The sequence below is a fragment of the Plasmodium gallinaceum genome (genome assembly GCF_900005855.1).
Source record: "Plasmodium gallinaceum strain 8A genome assembly, contig: PGAL8A_v1_76, whole genome shotgun sequence".
Lineage (NCBI taxonomy): Eukaryota > Apicomplexa > Aconoidasida > Haemosporida > Plasmodiidae > Plasmodium > Plasmodium gallinaceum.
This window is the reverse complement of record NW_021628238.1, coordinates 2,002,389-2,024,577: the sequence shown is the minus strand read 5'-3', so window position 1 is coordinate 2,024,577 and position 22,189 is coordinate 2,002,389. Positions and strand designations below refer to the sequence as shown.

At 20.3% G+C, this 22,189-nt stretch overlaps 5 protein-coding genes and 1 non-coding gene across 6 annotated transcripts; 4 read left to right on the top strand and 2 right to left on the bottom strand.

Moving 5' to 3' along the window:
- Positions 1 to 40: 40 nt before the first annotated feature.
- On the top strand, positions 41 to 5,536 carry MyoC (myosin C, putative; the record flags this gene model as incomplete). The annotated part of the gene is made up of 2 exons (XM_028671148.1): positions 41 to 5,365; positions 5,438 to 5,536. Coding segments are annotated over 2 exons (5,424 nt in total), but the record flags the coding sequence as incomplete, so codon positions are not given.
- Positions 5,537 to 7,224: 1,688 nt separating this feature from the next.
- Positions 7,225 to 13,896, top strand: PGAL8A_00241300 (DNA-directed RNA polymerase 3 largest subunit, putative; the record flags this gene model as incomplete). Its single annotated transcript, XM_028671147.1, has 5 exons — positions 7,225 to 11,992; positions 12,197 to 13,263; positions 13,344 to 13,465; positions 13,549 to 13,761; positions 13,839 to 13,896. 5 exons carry the CDS (start codon positions 7,225 to 7,227, stop codon positions 13,894 to 13,896), a joined length of 6,228 nt encoding a protein of 2,075 aa, XP_028527828.1.
- Positions 13,897 to 14,490: 594 nt separating this feature from the next.
- PGAL8A_00241200 (conserved Plasmodium protein, unknown function) lies at positions 14,491 to 15,627 on the top strand (the record flags this gene model as incomplete). The annotated part of the gene is made up of 1 exon (XM_028671146.1): positions 14,491 to 15,627. One exon carries the CDS (start codon positions 14,491 to 14,493, stop codon positions 15,625 to 15,627), a length of 1,137 nt encoding a protein of 378 aa, XP_028527827.1.
- A 149-nt stretch (positions 15,628 to 15,776) lies between these two features.
- On the bottom strand, positions 15,777 to 16,577 carry PGAL8A_00241100 (transcriptional regulatory protein sir2a, putative; the record flags this gene model as incomplete). The annotated part of the gene is made up of 1 exon (XM_028671145.1): positions 15,777 to 16,577. The coding sequence occupies one exon, from the start codon at positions 16,575 to 16,577 to the stop codon at positions 15,777 to 15,779; it is 801 nt and encodes a 266-aa protein (XP_028527826.1).
- A 1,290-nt stretch (positions 16,578 to 17,867) lies between these two features.
- Positions 17,868 to 18,114, bottom strand: PGAL8A_00241000. The gene has a single exon (XR_003699203.1). It is a non-coding gene; the product is annotated as a Plasmodium RNA of unknown function RUF1 (non-coding RNA).
- Positions 18,115 to 20,017: 1,903 nt separating this feature from the next.
- Positions 20,018 to 22,115, top strand: PGAL8A_00240900 (conserved Plasmodium protein, unknown function; the record flags this gene model as incomplete). The annotated part of the gene is made up of 9 exons (XM_028671143.1): positions 20,018 to 20,065; positions 20,171 to 20,416; positions 20,558 to 20,633; positions 20,717 to 20,914; positions 20,982 to 21,071; positions 21,405 to 21,482; positions 21,558 to 21,691; positions 21,763 to 21,813; positions 21,906 to 22,115. 9 exons carry the CDS (start codon positions 20,018 to 20,020, stop codon positions 22,113 to 22,115), a joined length of 1,131 nt encoding a protein of 376 aa, XP_028527825.1.
- Positions 22,116 to 22,189: the final 74 nt, after the last annotated feature.

Here is a 22,189-nt window from a genome sequence, read left to right as displayed (position 1 = left end):
AAAAATTTTTTTTTTTTTTTTTTTTTTTTTTTTTATTCAAGATATATTTGACTCAAGTGGGTTATCAGCACCATCTGATTTAACTCAGTTGACTCATTTGCATGAAGCATCAATTTTACATAGTTTAAATCTTCGATTTGATATAGACGAAATTTATACTTTTACTGGTCCAATATTAATCGCTGTAAATCCTTTTAAAACTATAAAAAATTTATATTCTGACAATATTCTGGCTAAACATGTACAACCAATAAAATCAAAAAGTCCTCACATTTTCGCTACCTCTAATAGCGCCTATTTAGGAATGTGCAATAATAATAAATCACAAACAATTTTAATAAGTGGTGAGTCTGGTGCTGGAAAAACAGAGTCTACTAAATATGTAATGAAATTTTTAGCATGTGCAGGCTCAGATATTAAAAAAAGATCGTTAATTGAAAGTCAAGTTTTAGAAAGCAATCCTTTATTAGAAGCCTTTGGTAATGCCAGAACTTTAAGGAATGATAATTCTAGTCGCTTTGGAAAATATATAGAATTACAATTTTCATTAGATAATAGAAATTATGTAAAAGGAAAATTATGTGGTGCCAAAATTTTAACTTATTTACTTGAAAAAGTTCGAGTATGTGATCAACAAGAAGGAGAAAGAAATTATCACATTTTTTATCAAATATGTAAAGCAGCACAATTTGCTAAAGAAAATAAAGAAAAAGAAAATTTCTATTTTTTTCCTTCAACACCTAAATTTAAAAATATGGATAATGTGAAACCAATAAAAATGGATCTTACTGATTTTAAAAGTCATATCCATTTTCGCTACTTAACGAAATCCAGTGTATATGAATTGAATGAAATTGATGAATTAGAAGAATTTGAATCTACTCTTTATGCTATGCAAACAATTGGAATCAATGAAACAGAGCAATATCAAATATTTAAAGTGTTAGAAGGTATTCTTTATATAGGAAATATTTTATTTAATAATGATGAAAATAAAGAAGAAGCTAAAGTTTTAGAAGTTTCAAATGATGATTTAAAAAAAGCTGCTTTTTTTCTTGATATAAATGAAGAAAAATTAAGAGATTCCTTGTGTTATAAAACTATTATTGCAAACGGTGAACATTATAAAAAACCAATAAATTCAAATATAGCCAATGATATTCGAGATGCACTGGCTAGAGCTATATATGGATGTTTGTTTTTAAAAGTAGTAGAAAGAACCAATGAATCAATAGGATTCATAGAAGATGTAAATTTATTTTGTGGAGTTCTTGATATATTTGGTTTTGAATCATTTCCTCTAAATTCTTTTGAACAATTGTGTATCAATTATACTAATGAATGCTTACAACAATTTTTTAATAATTTTATTTTCAAATGTGAAGAAAAATTATATATGGAGGAAGGAATTAAATGGAATCCATTAGATTTCCCTGATAACAAAGATTGCGTAGATATTTTAGAATCAAAACCATTTGGTATATTTTCTATGTTAGATGAAGAATGTCACATACCTTCAGGTAAAGACAAAACTTTCTGCAGTAAAATTGCTACAAAGCACTTGAATAATAAAAGATTTAAAGTAGTAAAAACAGATTCTTCTAGCTTTATTATAATACATTTTGCTGGTGAAGTCATGTATAATTCTGCAGGGTTTCTTGAAAAAAACAAAGACCAATTATCAGTAGATGCTCAAAACATCTTATTACAGAGTGAAAATCATTATGTGGCTACTCTTTTCGAAAAATACTTAAGAAGAAATATAGATAAAAGAAGATTTGTTACTGTATCAAGTGAATTTAGAGAGCAATTAAATTTATTAATGAAAAGAATAAGAGAAACAGAACCTCATTTCATTCGATGCATTAAACCAAATTCTCAAAATTTACCTGACATGTTTGATAGAATATCAGTCAATGAACAATTAAAATATGGAGGAGTTTTACAAGCCATAAAGGTTAGTAGAGCAGGATATCCTGTTCGTTTATCCCATGCAGATTGCGTAAATGATTATAAGATTCTTTTAAATAAAGAAGATAAAAAAGAATTCGCAGAATATAATGATAGATCATGGTCGCAAAAAGCTAAATTTATCTTAAATAAATTGTATCACAGCCCAGTTATACAGGAATATGTTAACAATTTAAAAACATTAAAAGAAAAGAAAGATGAAGAGGATAATTTTTTTGGAAAATATTCTAAAAAAAATAAATCAAAAGAACAAGACAATAAAAAAAACAAAGATCAGGTAAACAATGGAACATATAGTACTATTAATAATAAAGAAACAAATTATAATGATAATGATAATATTAATGTTGAAAATAATGATAAAGATAAAGAGCAAAATAATGAAACAACATTAATTTGGTCAGTAGGTAAAAATTTATGTTTTTTTAAAAGTGATGCCTTTAATATTTTATCAACATTAAGGAGTGATTTTCGATGCTCACAAGCCATTATTATTCAAAAAAATTATAAATGCTTTGCACAAAAAAAGTTATATAATTTAATGAAAACCAAAATTGTCATATTGCAAAAATGGTTTAGACATTTATTAGTTCATATAAGAAATGAAAAAATAAAAATAGAAAAAGCTAAGGAACTCATATGTTACTCAATATATGGTTATATAGTTAGAAAAAAATATATGCATACAAGAAAGTGTGCAATTTTAATACAATCACATATAAGAAGATATCTCACTTTAAAATTTTATAAAAAATACAGAGAAAACTATTATGCTAGTAAAATACAAGCAACATGGAAATCTTGTAAAGAAAGATTATATTATCAAAAATTAAAAATAGCTACTAGAAAAATTCAGTTAAAATGGAAAAGCATATTAGCAAGAAAACAATTAAGAAGACTCAAAGAAGAAGCAAAGGAAGTAGGATCATTACTATCAAAAAATCAGGTTTTGATGAAAGAACTAAAAAAAGAGAGAAATGATAAAATAGAAATAGAAAACAAATTACTAAAAGCTTCTGCTAAAATTGATAAGTTAACGAAAAAGATACAAAATTTAGAAAAAATAAACAAAAATAACGAAAAAGTAATTAAAGATTTATTAGATAAAATATCCATTTTGTCAAATAAAGAATCTAATGATTCATCAAAAAAATTATCAAAAAGTGAATTTGCAATGAATAAAACTTCAAAAAAAGAAATTGTATCAAAAAGAGAAGATGCTTACAATTCTACAGAATCTCTATCGGATATTAATAATCAATTAAACAAAGACAAAAATATAAAATTATTAAACAAAATAAAAAAATTGGAATTAGAAAATAAAGAATATATAAAACAGAATACATCTTTAAATGATCGTTACAATAAGTTACTAAATTTACTTTCTCATTTCAAAGATAAAAATAATATTATGTCTGGTAAATTTTATTATAATTCATACTTAAATAAGTTTAATAAAACATATTCTTCTTTACATAATAATACCTTTCCAGATTCCAAGTTAGAAAATAATCATGCAGAATACAAAAATGCATATAGAAGGAATGACAATTTAGTAGATATACTTTTATGTGGTCCAAAAAAAGTAGGAAAAACAAGTTTGCTAGAAGATTTGTTTGTTAGGTTAGGAGACGAAGTAAACTTAAGTTTATTAAGAAAAAATAAAAAAAATCAATTTGAAGAATCAAATTCTTTTAACTGTAACACTTATATAATAACTCACAAATCTACAAAAATTAAAATTGTAGATTGTGGTTATTCGTCTAGTAGAAATGTAGAAGAATCCCTTTTTAATTATATAAAAAATTCCATATGTATAATTATTGTCTTTGATTCAACTAATAAAGATTCAATTAATCCCGCCTTACATTTACTACAAGAAGCTTCATTAATTAATGTTAAAAAAACAACAAAATTATATCTATTAGAAAATATATTCAATGAAAAAATTAATTTGAATTTAAACACAAATGATGTTTCATATGCTTTAAGAATAGCAAAAACATGTAATGCATATTATGTAAAAACATTAGACATATATGATATTGTAAATGATTATGCTAATGAAATTACATTGCATTCAAATTATTTCCTTGATAATTTTAATAAAGAGAAAAATTTCAAAGAAGGTATTTATAATAGCATGAATAAAAGCAATTGTATGGATGATGATTCTGTTAAATTGAGTGATGTAATTTCGTCAATTGACAAGCATAGTGATTTAAAAAGTAAAAAAGATGATTTTAATTTGAATAAAAATAGTATGTACTCAGTTGTGAATACCTTAAAAGCTTTTTGTGGTATTCAAAATAAAAAAAATCAGAATGTGCAATTATTAAGAGAGTCATTACCTTTAAATAATTATGTGTACAGTAATAAAAAATATAATACGGAATTGGGTAGAGGATTGCAGCCAGTTTACGAAATAACCTTAAAAGGCAATGTTCCAATTACTTATTTATATATTGGTCAAGATTCAATAAATAAAAACTATACATTATTAGCAGTTGGTTGTAAAGACGGAATAATTTATATATATAAATGCTTTCGAACAAAATTAGAAATGAACAACGATTATTTTTTTCAAAATGATGATAATAGCAGTTTTCCAAAAAATAACAATCTGAGTGATCATTTAAACAATGATTCAACTAATGACGATAATGCCATGTCTTCTAAATTATTATCAAAATTGTCTGGTCATAAAAAAGCTATAACATGTATAGTTTTTTCTTTTTCAGAGGATAAAATTATATCTTCTTCTATTGATAGAACTATAAAAATATGGGAAGTATCCACAGGATTTCTATTAAAAGTTTTCTCTGACTCGTCAGCAACACTATCAGTTTTATTATTCCCAACAAACTTAGATATTTTTTTATGTTCTAATTGTACCTCATTGTTAAGAATTGTAAATTTAAATAGTGGTCAAGTATATCAAAAAATCAAAGTAGAAAGTGAAATCAGAGCTTTAGAAATGGATGATACATGCTTAAATATATTTGCAGGGTCAAAAAATGGAACTATTTATGTATTAGAGGTAATTTATAATGAAAGAGTAGAAATTAAATTTCGTTTTCTTTTTTCGTTATCACCTATAACATGTATAAAATTTGTTCCAAGGAGTTCTGTTAAATCTTCTCCTTGTATAATTGTCAACTCATGTGATAACCACATCGGTATAATTGAATGTATATACGGAAGCAAAGGAATATTAACAACATTATCAGTTAAACATAGAATAAGAATAAACCACGCACTACTCCCCATTAGAAATTGTTATTCAAAATTTGGTGGTGGGTGGTTAATGTCTGGTTCTGAAGATGGAAATATTTATATATGTTCATTGTTACCTCAATCAAATTATAAACTAATTTTTTTGAAACATCATAAGGTATGAAAAAAAAAAAAAAAAAAAAAAACTAATTTTAATTGATTATTTATATATTTAATTTCATTTTTTTAGGCACCCGTTATGGCTGTTGTTGTAAATGATAATGATACGTTAATGGTTTCTGGGGATTCTAAAGGAAATATTGTTTTTTGGAGAAGATCTTTTGTATAATAATATTTCTTATACTTTTGTCTATTTATTTATTAATTCTTTTTTTTTTTTTTTTTTTTTTATCTTTTTTTATTTATTTTATTTAGCTTTACTTTGTTTTATTTTTTATAATAGAAAAAATATAATAGTAAAATACTAGTCATATATATATATATTTTTAATAATATATCATGTAATAGAATCATTTAAATTTTAAACAATATTTCCATTTATTAAAAAGAATATACATATTTTTGTTTTTGAAAAATTTTTTATGTATGTCAAAATTTATTATAACTTTTACTTCTTTTAATATGCTTAAGAATAAGTAAAAATGAATTTTCTATAATAAAAAAATCTATTTATATTTTATTTTTAAATCATTCATAAAAATATCATATAAAATGTATATATAGGTATTTTATCATACTATGAATATATTCTTCTTTATGTAATAAAACAAAATTAGTTTTTTATACTATAATAATTTATCTTCAATAAAAATAAATAAAATATAAAAAGGAAAAATAATACAATTTTTTCCTTACTCCTTTGTCTTTTTTTTTTTTTTTTTCCCCTCTTTTTATCAACGAATTATCATAAATCATTTTTTTTATAGATATTTAAATAGTATTTTTTGATTTTTTCTGTAAATAAAACTTTATCAAAATTTTTATTTTATTATATTCTATATAACATGTAACCATTTTTTTTTTTTATTTTATAAACATGAATTTAATGTAATTTTGTAAAAAATTTTTCAAATAATTTTATTTAATTTATATCTACAGTGATTATAGCAATATTCAATTTAAAATATTATATAATAATTGCTACTTTAACTATAAAAAAATAAGTTTTATAAATATTTAATCATATTTTTTTTGTAAATGTTAATTTTCTACTATTTAAGTAGAAAAACTTTTTACTTTATTTTGTTTCGTACATTTCTGATTAATTTATACTATAACATAAAATGAAAAATGAAATTTTTTTTTTCATAATATGTTTTTTAACATTAAAAGTTGTGATACGTATTCTTAATGTCATAAATATGTACATTTAATAAAAAAAAAAAAAAATAAAAATAAATAAATAAAATAAAATTTAATACTTAATTTTCTTGTATGAGATTAATTTTAAGAAAAATAAAATTTTTGAAAAATAAATTCACCAAGATTGTTAATAGTTTAATATATTTTAACATCTGTGAATCATTTTACTAATTTCCTCATTTTTTTTTTTTTTTTTATTAATCTTATTGTTAAATTTTAGTTTGATAAAATATTTATAAAAAATGTAAGTGATTTTCAACAGATTAATAAAAGTATCAATACGAAGTTTGTAGGAAAATATTTTTTTCTTAAATATAAATAAAAGGAAAAAAAAAAAAAAACAAAATATAATTACAATGAAAAAAAAATGTTGAAAAAATTAACAAAAACAAAATTATAAATAAGAAATAAATTACTTGTAAGTTTGTATCATGTAAATTAATTGTAAATAAGATATAGATTAATTATATATGAGCTATTTATCAAATAATTATAAACAGGAAATACATGAAATAACTTTAATTAACATATATATATTTATATATATATATATATATATAAATTTTTAATGAGATAGGAATTTCTTAATTCTCTTCTATATAGAAGAATAAAAAAAAAAAAAAATTTTATTGATGAATATTAGATATTTTGAAAATGAATAAGAATATTGATATAGAAGAGTTAAGAAATTTAATCCAAGAAAATAGTATGAAGAAAAGGTTCGTGAAGGATATAAAAAATAATTGCGAAATAAAAAGTATAAAATTTGGAATTATGAGTAAAGAAGAAATAATAAAATATTCAGAAGTAAAAATTTTAAATAGAGAAATGTATAAAAACAATAGTGGAATTCCTTATCCATATGGTGTTTTAGATTTAAAATTAGGTGCTCATAAAAGTAATACTATTTGTGAAACGTGTAATAAAAAGCTCATAAACTGTTCAGGTCATTTTGGATATATAGAATTAAATTATCCAGTTTTTCATATAGGTTATTATAAATATATAATACATATACTATATTGTATTTGCAAAAATTGCTCCAACTTACTATTACCGAAGGAAAAAATAGAAATTTATTCTAATTTAAAAAAAAAAAATTCGGAGGATTCTTTTTATAAGAAACATTTATTTAAAAGAATATTAAATCACTGCAAAAAAGTGAACAAATGTTATAAATGTGGAAGTGCACAAGGTGTAATAAAAAAAATAATCAAACCAAGCTTGGATCAATTTATGAAATTAAAACATATTTTAAAAGTAAAAGAAAATGGAAAAATGGTTATAAAAGAAGAAGATTTAAATAGTTTATATGTGTTAAAACTATTTAAAAATATTAACCCTTTTCATGTAAAATTATTAAATATAGAAAATCCCGAAAAATTAATCATAACAGCTCTCTTAGTGCCACCAAATACAATTCGTCCATCAGTAATAATTGACGAACATGGAACAGCAGAAGATGACCTAACATGTATATTGTCAGAAATTGCTCAATTAAATAATACAATAAATAGTCAATGTACAAATGGATATCAAACAAATCAATTCTTAGGTAATGTAGAATTTTTACAATTACAAATTACAAGGTTTATTAATAGTGACTCTCCTGCAGTTTCTCAACTATTAGCTACACAAAATATTTCCAAGCCAGGTAGAGGAATATGCCAAAGATTAAAAGGAAAAGAAGGAAGATTTCGATGTAATTTGTCAGGTAAAAGGGTAGATTTTTCAAGTAGAACTGTCATATCTCCTGACCCAAATATATCCATTGATGAAGTGGTAATTCCCAAAATTATTGCTATGAGATTAACTTATCCAGAAACTGTTAATAAATATAATATTGATAGATTAAAAATGTTAATAAGAAATGGGTCTAATAAATGGCCCGGTGCCAATTACATTATAAAAAAAAATATTGATACTAATTATCAATCGAATAATGGTATTTTTGATGTTATCAAAAATTATATCAACAAAAAAAATAACAAAGATATTAACGAAGAATGTAAAAATAATCATCTAAATAAAATAAGTTTAAAATATGCAAATAAAAAATTTGTAATAGAAAATTTAAAAATAGGTGATATAGTTGAAAGACATATTTGTGATGGTGATATTGTTTTATTTAACAGACAACCATCTCTTCATCGTATGTCTATTATGAGTCACAAAGCAAAAATAATGGATTTCAAAACTTTTCGGTTTAATGAGTGTGTGTGTTCTCCTTATAATGCAGATTTCGATGGGGATGAAATGAATTTGCATGTACCCCAAACAGAAGAGGCGAGAGCAGAAGCTTTGTATTTAATGAATGTTAAACACAATTTAATAACACCAAAAAATGGAGAAGTTATAATAGCATTAACTCAAGATTTCTTATCTGCATCTTATATTATCACAAATAAAGACACTTTTCTTGATAGAGATACCTTCTGTTTATTATGTTCATACTTTTCAGATGCTAAAATAAATATTGAATTACCTGTACCAGCAATATTAAAACCAAAAGAATTATGGACAGGTAAGCAGTTAATTAGCGTTTTAATTAAACCAAATAGAAAGGAAAATACCATTATAAATTTTGAAATAAAAGAAAGAGAATATTCAACGAAAAATGGAGATTTAAAATATCTATGTTTAAATGATTCTTATGTTTGTTTTTATAAATCAGAATTAATATGTGGATCTCTTGGAAAAAAAGTGTTAGGATCTTCTAAATATGGTTTATTTTATTACTTAATTCATCATAATTCGTCTTATGTAGCTCTAAAAATTATGAATAGATTTTCAAAATTAACAAGTAGATATTTCTCTAATAAAGGAATGACAATTGGAATAGATGATGTAACTCCTTCTTCTACTCTGACTGAAAAAAAAAAAGATTTATTATTAAAAGGGTATGAAAAAGTGAATAAAGAAATTATATCTTATAACGAAAAGAAAATGCAAATACAACCAGGTTGTACCTTAGAGGAAACATTAGAAATAAAAGTAAAAAATATATTAGATGATTTAAGAAATGATGCAGGTAAAACATGTAATCAATATTTGCACTATTTAAATAAACCATTAATTATGTTCAATTCAGGAGCAAAAGGTGCTTTAATAAATATTGCCCAAATGATTGCTTGTGTTGGTCAGCAAAATGTAGCAGGACAAAGAATTCAAAATGGATTTATTAATAGAACCTTACCTCACTTTCACTTTCATTGTAAAGATTCAGAAAGTAGAGGGTTTGTTCAAAATTCCTTTTATACTGGTTTAAACCCAACTGAATTTTTTTTTCACACTATGTCAGGAAGAGAAGGATTAGTAGATACAGCGGTAAAAACAGCTGAAACTGGTTATATGCAAAGAAGATTAATGAAAGCTCTAGAAGATTTATCAATACATTATGATTACACTGTTCGGTCATGTGACAAACAAATAATTCAATTTATTTATGGAGATGACGCATTAAATCCTTCTTTTATTGATAACAATAATACGTATTCTGATCAATTTGATAAAATTTTTGATCATATTATCTCTATCTCTTCAAGTCACGCTTTGTTATCTTTTAGAAATAATACTAAAAATACAACACAGCAAATATTAGATGAGCACAATAAAAATAATATACAAAAAAATGACTTTCAAGATATTAATACATTTAATTATTCATATAAGAATAATGAACAATATCAAGATAATAACAATAACAATAACAATAACATTGTTTGTGTTGAATCAATTATATCTGAAATTATTAAAAAAATTTCATCAAAAATGAATGTAGGAAATTTATTTATACCATTAGAGCATGACAAATGTTTTATTAAAAAAATAATAGACAAGGATGAAATCATAGAAGAATATATTGAATATATGAAAGAAAAAGAGTGTTATATGAATGATTATAAAAATAATTTTTTTGTTAACCATAATTGTATCGATTCAAATAATAGTGATGTATTTGAAGAGCAACAAGTAGAAAATAAAATGAAAAATCAAAATATAAAAAATGAAAAACACATAACAAAGAAAAAAAGAGGAAAAAAAAAGAACGAAATAGAAAAATTAATTGATAAAAGCACTGATAAAAAAAAAAACAATCTGTTAAAAAATGAAAGTATATCAGAAATAGAAGAATATATAAATGATTTTGAAACACATAAAAATAAAAAATTAGATCAAAAAAATATAATAAAAGAAAATATAAATGAAACGAAAGAAATGAAAAAAAATGAAAACCTTATACATTTTTACTTACATAAAAAACAAATAAATTGTTCTAAAAATAATAGTATTTTACCACCATATGACTGTGAATCAATTCAACATTTTGTGAATGAATATAGAAATATTGTAGTAATTAAGAATCTACTAGATAAAAAAAAAATTGTTTTGAATGAAACGGAAAAAAAGATTATATGCGATAAATACAATAAAATGAGTAAAAATATTAGGAAAAAAATAGAAATTGTTAATAATATATATAGACACGAAAAGGAGAAAATCAAAAAACTAAAAGAAAGATTTAATGATGACTATTATTCTTTTTCAGATGACTCAATAATCTTTAAACAAATTAAAAAAATTAAAAGTAAAGAAAGGAAAAACCATGAAAACGATGACAACAATAATATAATAACTTGTGATAATAAAAGAAATATGATTAATAGTAGTGATAATAATTTTATAGTTAATGATGGTATAAATTGTAGCAAAAATGCATTAAATAATGAAAATGATCAAATAATAAAAAAAATTAATTTTTCAAAAGAAAAAAATTCCAATTTACATTTTAATGATATAAAGAAATCTAAAGACAAAAAGTTGTATAAAGAAATTGTAAATGAAATAAATGAAAATGATTTTTTATATGAAAATAAATATTACAAACAAATGATTAAAAATATTATAGCATTTGTTAGTGTTTTTGAATATATAGAAAGTTCTAAACAGCATTATATATTATTCCCATATGAAATTATAAAATGGTCTAATTTTTTATTAAATTACTTGACAGAAATTATTCCTACTAATATTTATATTCACACAAAATTATCTAAAAAGGAAAAACCAACACATCAAAAAAATACGCAAAATATGAAAATATATATCGAAGAAATAAAAAAATGGTTATTTATTAAAGCTATAAATATATATAAATATTTTAATTATAAAAAAGGCCTTCAACTAATAAAAAAAAACGACTACTTCCATTTCATAACACATGAATATGATATAAATTACAGATATATTATTTACGATTATTCTTTTATAAATTTAAAACAATTATATCTTTTTATTTTTTTTAATATATATAAATATTTTAAATATATTTCTGTTCCTGGTGATGCTGTTGGTTCCATCTCTGCTCAGTCTATTGGAGAACCTGGAACACAAATGACTTTGAAAACTTTTCATTTTGCTGGTAAATATTATATAAAAAATTAAAAAAAAAATTTAATTAGAAATATATTATGAATTTATGCATTATATATATTTTGATATATTTAATTATCTCATGTATTTTATTTATATACATATAATTATATGTTTTTTAAGCATATGTATTTATTATATATATATATATATATATATATGTGCATTTTTTTTTTTTTTTTTTTTCTTATAGGTGTTGCTAGTATGAATGTAACATTAGGTGTTCCTCGTATAAAAGAAATAATTAATGCATCGAGTTGTATTCAAACGCCAATATTAAATATTCCTTTAGAAGTTAATGATAATTATAATTTTGCTTTAATGATGAAATCAAAATTAGAAAAAACAACAATAAGAGATATTTGTGTTTATATAAAAGAAGATTATTCTAATAAAGGTATTTTTTTATCAATTAAATTTAATGAAAAATTAATTCAAAAACTTTTTTTGAATATTAATGCTTATAACATCAGAGATATTATATTAAAACAGAGTCATATTAATAAAATAAAAATTAACAAAATATTTATTGAAGTTATAAATAAATACAAACTACATATTTCCCTGAAAAATGATGAATTTTTGTTTTTTCAAATGGAATCATTAAAAAAAGGGTTACTTGATTTATTAATATATGGAGATAAAGACATCAAAAGGTGTATTATAAAAAAAGAAGAAATAGAAGTAACTGACAATGAAGACGAGAATGAAGATAAATATAAAACTGTTCACATGAAGGAATATAAAATAAATGAAGAAACTAAAAAAGACAAAAATAATGAAATAAATGAAAGTCTTACTCGTATAAAAAAAGAATCCACAAAAAATGTAAATGTTAAAAAAGAAAAAGACATATGTATTTTAAAAGAACAGAATATAAATGGAATGAAAAAGGAAAATGTTATTAGAAATATAGCTAATGGAGAAAAATTAGAAAATATTATAGAAAGTTTTAATAATAAAATAAATGAGCGTAATGTAAAAAAAGAAAATCAAATAATAAATTTGGATAACACAAATATGGACTCCCTTAATTTTGAAGAGATCGATATCAATAATATTTATAATGATAAAATTGAGTTTTATGATGAAAACATTAATACATATTATTTAAATGGAAACAAAAAAGAAAACAAAAAAAAAAAAAAAAAAACCATATATTCCATTTTGGTTGAAGGAAATTCTTTGAATTATGTTCTTGGCTTAGAAGGTGTTGATTTTAAACATATTATTTCTAACCATGTAATTAATGTCTTTCAAGTAAGTATTATTTTTTTCTTCTTTATATTTATACGTATATATAAATTTATTCTTGTTAATTTTTTTTTTATTAATCATAGGTTTTAGGCATAGAAGCTGCGAGAGTAACAATAATAAATGAAATCAAGAAATGTGTTGAAGCATATAGCATTGATATCGATATTAGACATATAATGCTTTTAGCAGATATAATGGCTTTTACGTTAGTATCATTTTTTTTTTTTTTTTTTTTAAGAATTATATTTTTATCTAATTTTAATAAATCTTTTTGTTTTTTTTTTTTAGAGGTGATATTTTAGGTATAAATAGATTTGGAATACAAAAGGCTCGACAAAGTACATTAATGTTAGCTTCTTTTGAAGAAACAAATGAACATTTATTTGTTTCATCATTTTTTAAAAATATTGATGAAATTAATAATATAAGTGAAAGTATAATAGTAGGGAAAAATATACCGATTGGTACAGGATCATTTCAACTCCTTTATGATTATAAATTGTTAGTTATAAACAAAAATAATATTTTAACTCATATATATACTTATTTATTTATATATTTATATATTTTATTTACAGCAATAAACAGAGGAAAAACTTGACCTTACTTGAAAAAGCTGAAAGGAAAATAATATAATTTTATCAAACATATATGCATAACATTTATTTTAATTTTATATTTGTATTATCTCTTTTATGATTTTGATTTCATATATATATATACATATATATATATATTTATGTTTGCTATATTCTTTTTATTTTAGTTGATTTATTATTTATTTCATTTCTAAACATGAATATTCAATTTTTAACCTTGAAAATAATACGTTATTATATATTTTTTTGAAACTATATTAATTTTTTATATAATATTTTCTTTTTTTTTTTTTTTTCTTTTTTTTTGCAAGTGCATAGTAATTATAAAATTCTATTAATTTTTTTGTTTGTTAATTATCAAGTGTTTGTAAAATGAACTTTTTAAAACTTTAAAAAAAATTATTATGTTTTAATTTTTTTCCTTTTTCAAGTATAACTGTAAATATTTAATAATTCATATCGTTTAAATTTCCTATAAAAATTTTAGTAACCCTTTTAAATTAAAATATTTTTTTTCTGTTTATTCATGTTTTTTATTAAACTAATAACATAATTTATACTATTTTTTAGAAATAAATCTCGCAGCAATTTATATAAATTATTAAAAAGTAAAATAAATAGAATATAAAGAATGACTGATTACAAAATTGCTGTTAGTTCTATTGAAGAAATAAAAGACATTTGTAGTGAACTATTGAACTCAAAAGAAGAAGATATCTATAATAAACTTAGTTTATATTATGAATTTGAAGATAAATTAAAAAAATTACAACCAATTATCACTCGAATAAGAATAAGAAGAAATGAAACAAATGAAGAAAAAAAAATTTATGGAGAAAAAATGATAAAAAATGTAGATGTATTATTAGAAAGGTATGATATGTTATATAATATATACGAAGAAGAACTAACAGTGTTTAAAGAAAATTATGAAATTGAAAAAAATAAAAAAATTGAAAAAAGGTTATTAGAAGAACAAAAAAAAAAAGAATATGAACAAGAAACACTTAACAGAGGAAGAATTAAAACTAAAATGGAAGAAGAAGAAATAATTAAAAAAAATGAAGAAAAATTAAGAATTTTAAAAGAAGAAAAAGAAGAAAATGAAAAAAAGATAAAAAAAATGGAAATTATAAAAGCAGTAATACAAGAAAAATGCAATTTTTTGTATGATGAAATATCTAATGCTTGTAGCAAAAAAGAAGCTATAAAATATATTTATTCTCAATTAGGTGTAAATAATAAAAATTACAATGACATAGAAGATGATAATCGTTTATGTAATTTTAGTTATTTTATTGATTGTTTGTATTTAGTTTATAAAAATAATGAATATAAGCTTTTTAAAGAAGCTATACGAAATATAATTGAATATTTAGAGGAATTAGTAAAAAATATAGATAACGAGCAATTAAAATTAATTAATCTCATGAATAAAACTTTTCAAAATAATATTTTATCAAAAAAGGGAACTTTATTTATGTTTATTTTAATTGGATACGTTTTAAAAAGACCAGAAGAAATAACTCAAATATTAAAAAAAATAAACAGGGAAATTAATAAGGAAAACATTTATATATATTTGGAAGAACCGAATATTATTAATGGTTATAAGGAATGGAAAATATGGTTTGAAAATATTCAAATGTCTTTAAATATTTTATGTACTTTTTTTAGACATGTTAACAAATACTCAGATATTCCTGATGATGAAAAAATCAAATCTATTTTCTTATATTTAAGAGAAAAGTTTGGAAATGAAGAATAAAAAAATACTTAAATTTTATTAAAGGATTATAAATATTAAAAAAAAAAAAATTAAAATAAAATGAATCAAAAAACTAACAAAACATACATAACTCCATTTTTATATTCTCTTCTTTTTTTTTAAAAAAAAAATATAATTATATATTTTATTTATTTTTTCTCTTTTAATATATTTGTTACTTTAATAAGCTGACTAAATTTTGCGCAAACATGATAATCAGACATTTTATTTGTTATATAAGTTTTTGATATATTTATTTCAACTATTTTTTTCTTTTTTTTATTAGCAAAATAACACAAATTAGTAGCTGTTGATACAGTTGAAGATGTTCCAATAACTAAAAGAATATCACATTTTGCTATTTCCTTTTCAGCCTCTTTCAAAAGATCTTTTGGTATAACTTCTCCAAATAAAACCACATTTGGTTTAAATATTCCTCCACATGGACATTCAGGTGGTAATTGATGCATAAAATGAGAAGTTTTTTGTAGCATTATTTTATTTAATTTTACAATTTTATTGCATGTACAGCAACAAGCTTCAAAAACATTACCATGTAATGGAATTACCTTTGTGTTTCCACTTTCTTCATGTAACCCATCAATATTTTGTGTAATTACTGATTTTAAATATCCCAAATTTTCTAATGTTGATAAAGCTATGTGTCCATTATTTAGTTCTATGTCATAATCAGATGAAATATCTCTTATTACTTCCCATATTTTTTCTGGGTATTTCCAAAATCCCCATATTGTTCCATAAATTCTTGGATCATATTTGTTCCATATGGAATTGATGGAACCACGAAAACTTGGTATATTACTTTCAGCTGACGTTCCTGAACCTGTTAAGGCAACAACATATTTACTATTTTTTATTAGTTCAGCCAACTCCTCCAGAGTCATGTTTTTTGTTTCTTTCTTTAAAGTAAATATCATTAAATTTCCCATTGTTATTTTCTTTTATAACATTTTCAATTCTGTCTTCTTCATCAAAAACTTCTTATAGTAGCTAAAATATTGTTAAAAACTTTTCCTATATAAGACTATTGTAATGATCATCAAATGACCTTTTTTTTTTTTTTTTAATCTATATTTTAAATATTAAAAAACCTAGAATAATTTATTTATTATAGAGTCAAATAAACATCAATATGAAAAAGTTTATTATTAATTTAGTAGCTATTTATACATTAATAAAAATAGTAATTCTAAAAGGTATATAAGCTACGTCTATAAGTATATAAAATTTAAAAACCTTTTTTCATAAATAAAAAATATGTTAATTTTATATTCACATAAAAAAAAATAAAAACTGGAAAATAAAGAATAAACTATTAATGGAATAGTGTCAATATAAATGAAAAAAGATTTTCATTCTTTTTTTTTATCTACTGTAGTATTAAATTTAATTGAACTATTTTGTGAAATTTTTAGTAATAAAAATACTATAATAATTATGTGTACTAATAATAAAAACAATGCAAAACAGAACATTTTTGTATTCAAACTCAAATCTTCTATCTTCATAGAATTCATGTTAAAAAGAAAAATTTTTAAATTAAATCAGGTTATAAAATAAATTAAACAAAATAACTATGTGTAGGTATTAATCAGTTATTTAAATATTATAAAAAAAACATTTCATTTTCCAAACTTTTCAAATTTTGATTATTTCAAACTTTTTTCTTATTAACTTATATACATATTTTAAATTTTCATTTATTTTCCTAAAATTACATAAAAAATAAAATATGGTGAAAACTTAATTTTTTTTTTAATAAAAATTAAAAATAATTTTGTAAAATCTCATGAATAATGCGAAAAATTTAGCGTAATATCGATGCACCTTATTTTTTTTTTTTTTTTAACTTGTAAAATTTGAGATAGTAAATGTTTATTATACTCTACCATTTTTTTTTTTTTCATTCACTTAATATATATACACATGTCAGCATTTAAATATATTATAATAAATAATTCCTATGTTTACAATTATAAAAAGGTGTTAATAAATTATTTTTTTTTTTTTTTTTTTTTTTTTTATCATAATAAAATATCATACTAAAAAAATCAAAATGGGAAAAAATACATATAAATAAATTTATAGTATTTTTATTGCATGTATACAAGATATATAAAATAACTGAAAAAGAAAATTCCCATGCTAAAAATAACTTTTTTTTTTTTTAAAAAAAAAAAGTGAACTATTAAGATACGATTTAAGTAAATTTTTTTTTATGTTCTCCTCCGTTTTGTTACGGCAAATTCAACATTACTTAACAAGAAGCTGCCTAATGGCGTTGAAAATACCGGGAATATAAAGGAGAAATCAAGCATTTATCTTTATGCATTTCTTTTTTAATTTTACTTAAAAAATAAAAAAAGAAATGGTTTAAAAGATAAATAATGATTCTTTATTTAGGTTAAAAAATAAATAACGATATAATATAAAAAGAAAAATTAAATCGCTGAGTGTAATTTAACCAGTACATTTTTTTTTTTTTTTTTTAAATTTAAATTCTAGTGTACGTATTTTATATAATTTAAAATTTTTATTTTCTCTTATTCTGTAATAATTATTAAAAAAACTGTATCTTTTTAAAAAGTACATAATATATAAAATATATTTATTACAAATCTTTACTTTTTTAATTTTCATAATACCTCTTTACTCATGAATATTAATATTCAAAATTAACACTTAAACTATTAAGAATATAGTACTATGTATATTTTTTAACATCAAAATCGTACTTATTTTTTTTTATAGAACCAACCCCCTACTCTTTCAATTTCTTTTAAGGTCAAAATTATTTTTATATAATCATTAATTTCTGAGCACTTTTTTTTTTTTTTTTTTATTTATATATAGTCCTTTTCCTTTTTGGTCCTTTAATTTATTGTTTTATATATAGAGCTTTTTCTTTTTTAAAATTTTTTTTACATAAAACTTTTTTCACCACATTCCAAATTTACACTAAATCATATAAAATTTTTTTTTTTTTTTTAATATAAATATATTATATATTAAAATTAATAAAAACTAAAGAAAAAAAATAGAGATAATAAAAAATTAAAATATTATATAAAACATGTATTTTGATTTACCATATTCTTCCTATTAACATTTTATTTTATTAAATATTTATAATTCTATAAAAATGTTCATATGACATTAAATTTACCGTAAATTTACTTTCATTAAAAATGAGAAAAATATAGATAATTATTTATACACTTAAAATGTAAAAAAAAAAAAAAAAATTCTAATTTTAAACTTTTTTTGTTTTTGTATATAATAAAAATATAGGAAATTTCTATAAATTATTAGAAACATTTTTATTTGGAATAAAACCTCGAACTAAAAATATTTAATAAAATGAAAAATATAATGTTTTATTATTTATTGAAAAGTGAAATTTTATACACGCAAATATTTTTTTTTTAATGAAATTTTCAAAGAAAAATATTTTTTATGAAATACAATCTTAAAACTGTTATGATTATTTTTTTTTATCCTTATAATTAATATTATAATTTATTTAATATTGTATTGTCCTTTAACTTTTTCTAATTCTTATTTTTGAGAAAATAATAGCATTATATATATCAAATTAATTTTATAAAATTTTCAAGAAAAATTCAAGTTATCAAATAAAAAAAGTACAGTATTCATAAATATTCCTTTTATTTTTACAATATCAACATCATTATTCTTTAATTTTAAAATATGATCTTATACACTTAAAAATGGGTAATAAATTATAAAACTGTATATGCATCATAAAATTTTTACTTGGTTATTATATAAAGGAGGTATATATTCTTTTAAAAAAAAAAAATAAATAAATATGGGTGATGTTAAATTTTAAAAACACTTCATAGTAAATTTTTAATATTATTACAATTTTTTAAATTTTATTTTAAATAAAGCATTCTTACTTCAACTATTTCATTTTTTTTTTTTTTTTTAATTGACCTATTTTTAAATATTTTTTTTCTTTTAATTAAATGTGTTTAAAATATTATAATTTCTTAATGTCTTTTTCTTTTTTTTTTTCTTTATTGTGGATTACAATCTTGTGTATTTTTTTAAAGTATACAGCAAATAATTTTTTTAATCCTTTTTTTTAATATAAAATTAATATATAATTTTAATAAATTTTTTTTAATTTAAATTATAATTTCACTTGCCATTTAATAATTATTAATTAAATAAATACGTAGTATATTCTTAGGTTAGACATCTTTAAAATATATTTTTTTTTTCTTGTGTTTTATAAAAAGTGTGCAAATTTTTGAAAAAAATTGAAATATAATTAATATTTTCACTCTACTGTATGATAGCAACTAATTTTTTTGTTTTTAGATAATTTATATATAATATTATGGATGATGAAATTTTAAAAACTTTAACTGATAGGGAATTAAAAAAAGTTCAATAAAATAATTATCAATATAATAAAAAATTATAAGGATGTATTAATTATAAAAAAAATTTAAATTAATATTTAAATTGCTTTTTATTATAATCTTTTTAGATAATTTTAAACGAAGCTAAAAATATTTTATCTCAAAGAAAACTCACCGAAAGTGAAAAAGATGGAATACTTCAAAAGAATAAAAGCTTCGAAAGTTTTTTTAACATAGAAAATACTGAAAAATCTGAAGGGAAATCAGAATATAATGAAAGAAAACCAACAACACATGAAAAAAATGAATATTTAGAAAATAAAAATAAGAATTTTTTCAATCTACAAGATTTTTCACTTAAATATTCCGAAACAGTTTATTATAAAAAATACACATTATTAATACAAAATTTTTTTTTAATTTAAATAAATTTTATTTTATCAATATCTCATTTTTACTTTATTTTTAAATTTTTCTCTTTATTTTCATTTAAATTTTTTTTTAATTATTTACAGTGTAAAATAAACAACCTTAACTATGAGAATATTGAATATGAATTGATAATATCTTTTATAAATACATTTAATAATGGTAATATATATATATAATATATAATAATTTTTATATTATTCCTTTTTTTTTTTTTTATACGATAATGTCTTAAAATTATATAGAACTAAAATATCAATTAAAATTAAATAATATTAATAAACAAGAGGATAAAGAAAATAATATCATTCATAAAATGGTCAAAATTTTCATGGACAAACTTATTTTTTATTGTACACATCCCATAATTTTTTTATCACAAAATAATAATAATAACAGTTTATTTGAAAAAGAAATAATTAGCCATATTGAAAATTTTTTTAGTAAGCATAAAAAAAATTAATATAAAAGTAACTTTAAAAATAATTTAAATGTGTTTCTTTTCCGAAGAACAATTAGAAGAAACTAATGATAAAGATATTTTATTTAAAAATTGCTTGAATGAAATATTAAAAAATATTTTTAATTTCAAACCTAATCGTAAGCAATATATTTAATTTATGTATATATTTTTTTTAATGTTATTTATATTTCACTTTTTTTTAAATTTCTTATGTTTTTTTTTTTTTTTTTGTAGTATATTATATCACACCATTTACTTTTGTATTTTTAAGCTTATTTTATTTTTTTATAATTATCCTTCATTTTCTTTTAAAATTTTTTTCATCATATATATGCACATTTGTTTTTTTTTAATTTATAATTGATATACTATTACATATTTTTTTATGTAATGTCATCTGTATTCCACTGTACATAATAATATATCATTAAATTATTTTTTTTTTTCATTTTAACAAGCTGACGATATAGTTAATTGGATATCCAGACAAGCTTTTGTTGATCTTATTAAAATCATAATTGAAGAAAATATAAAAAGGAATGAATTATGTAATAATAACTAACCAAAAAAAAGATATATATATATAATTTTTCGTTTTATAAACTCGAAATATTTTTATTTAGGTGTTATATGTACTACTGATTTAATAAAAAAAAATTTTAAAAATTTAGATTTTTTTCAAGTTGACAACGTTGTTGTCCTAATAGAAATAGTTCAATATGCAATAATTTTTTTAGTAGAAAAAAAATATAGTATGGTAATATATAAACACTCGTCTTAATTTCTTATATTAAGGCAATATTATATATATAATTTTTTATTTAACAGAAGAATTTTTCATTAAAAAATGAAAAATGGTTTGAACATTTTGGAGATCTAGTATAATTAAAGCAAAAAAAAAAAAAAAAAAAAAAAAATTCTTAAAATTTTTTAACATTTTTTTTTTTTTTTTTTTTTTTTTTTTTTTATAGCTACAATTATTAAAAAATAGCGAATGGAAAATATTTTTAAATCAATTAATTGCAATTGAAACCTTTCTTTATGATAAAAAAAGGGAAAATATTAAAAAATCATTTAATGAATTATATAAGCATAAAATAGAATTTGCATCTACTAAAAATAGCTCCTACTCAAGATGGTTTAAAATAGAGATGCCATTATCAATAAATTTATTCAAATAAATATATTTTAATAAAATAAATAATAAGTACAAAAATTTATATTTAAAACAAACATAAAGTTTATATATAAAGCT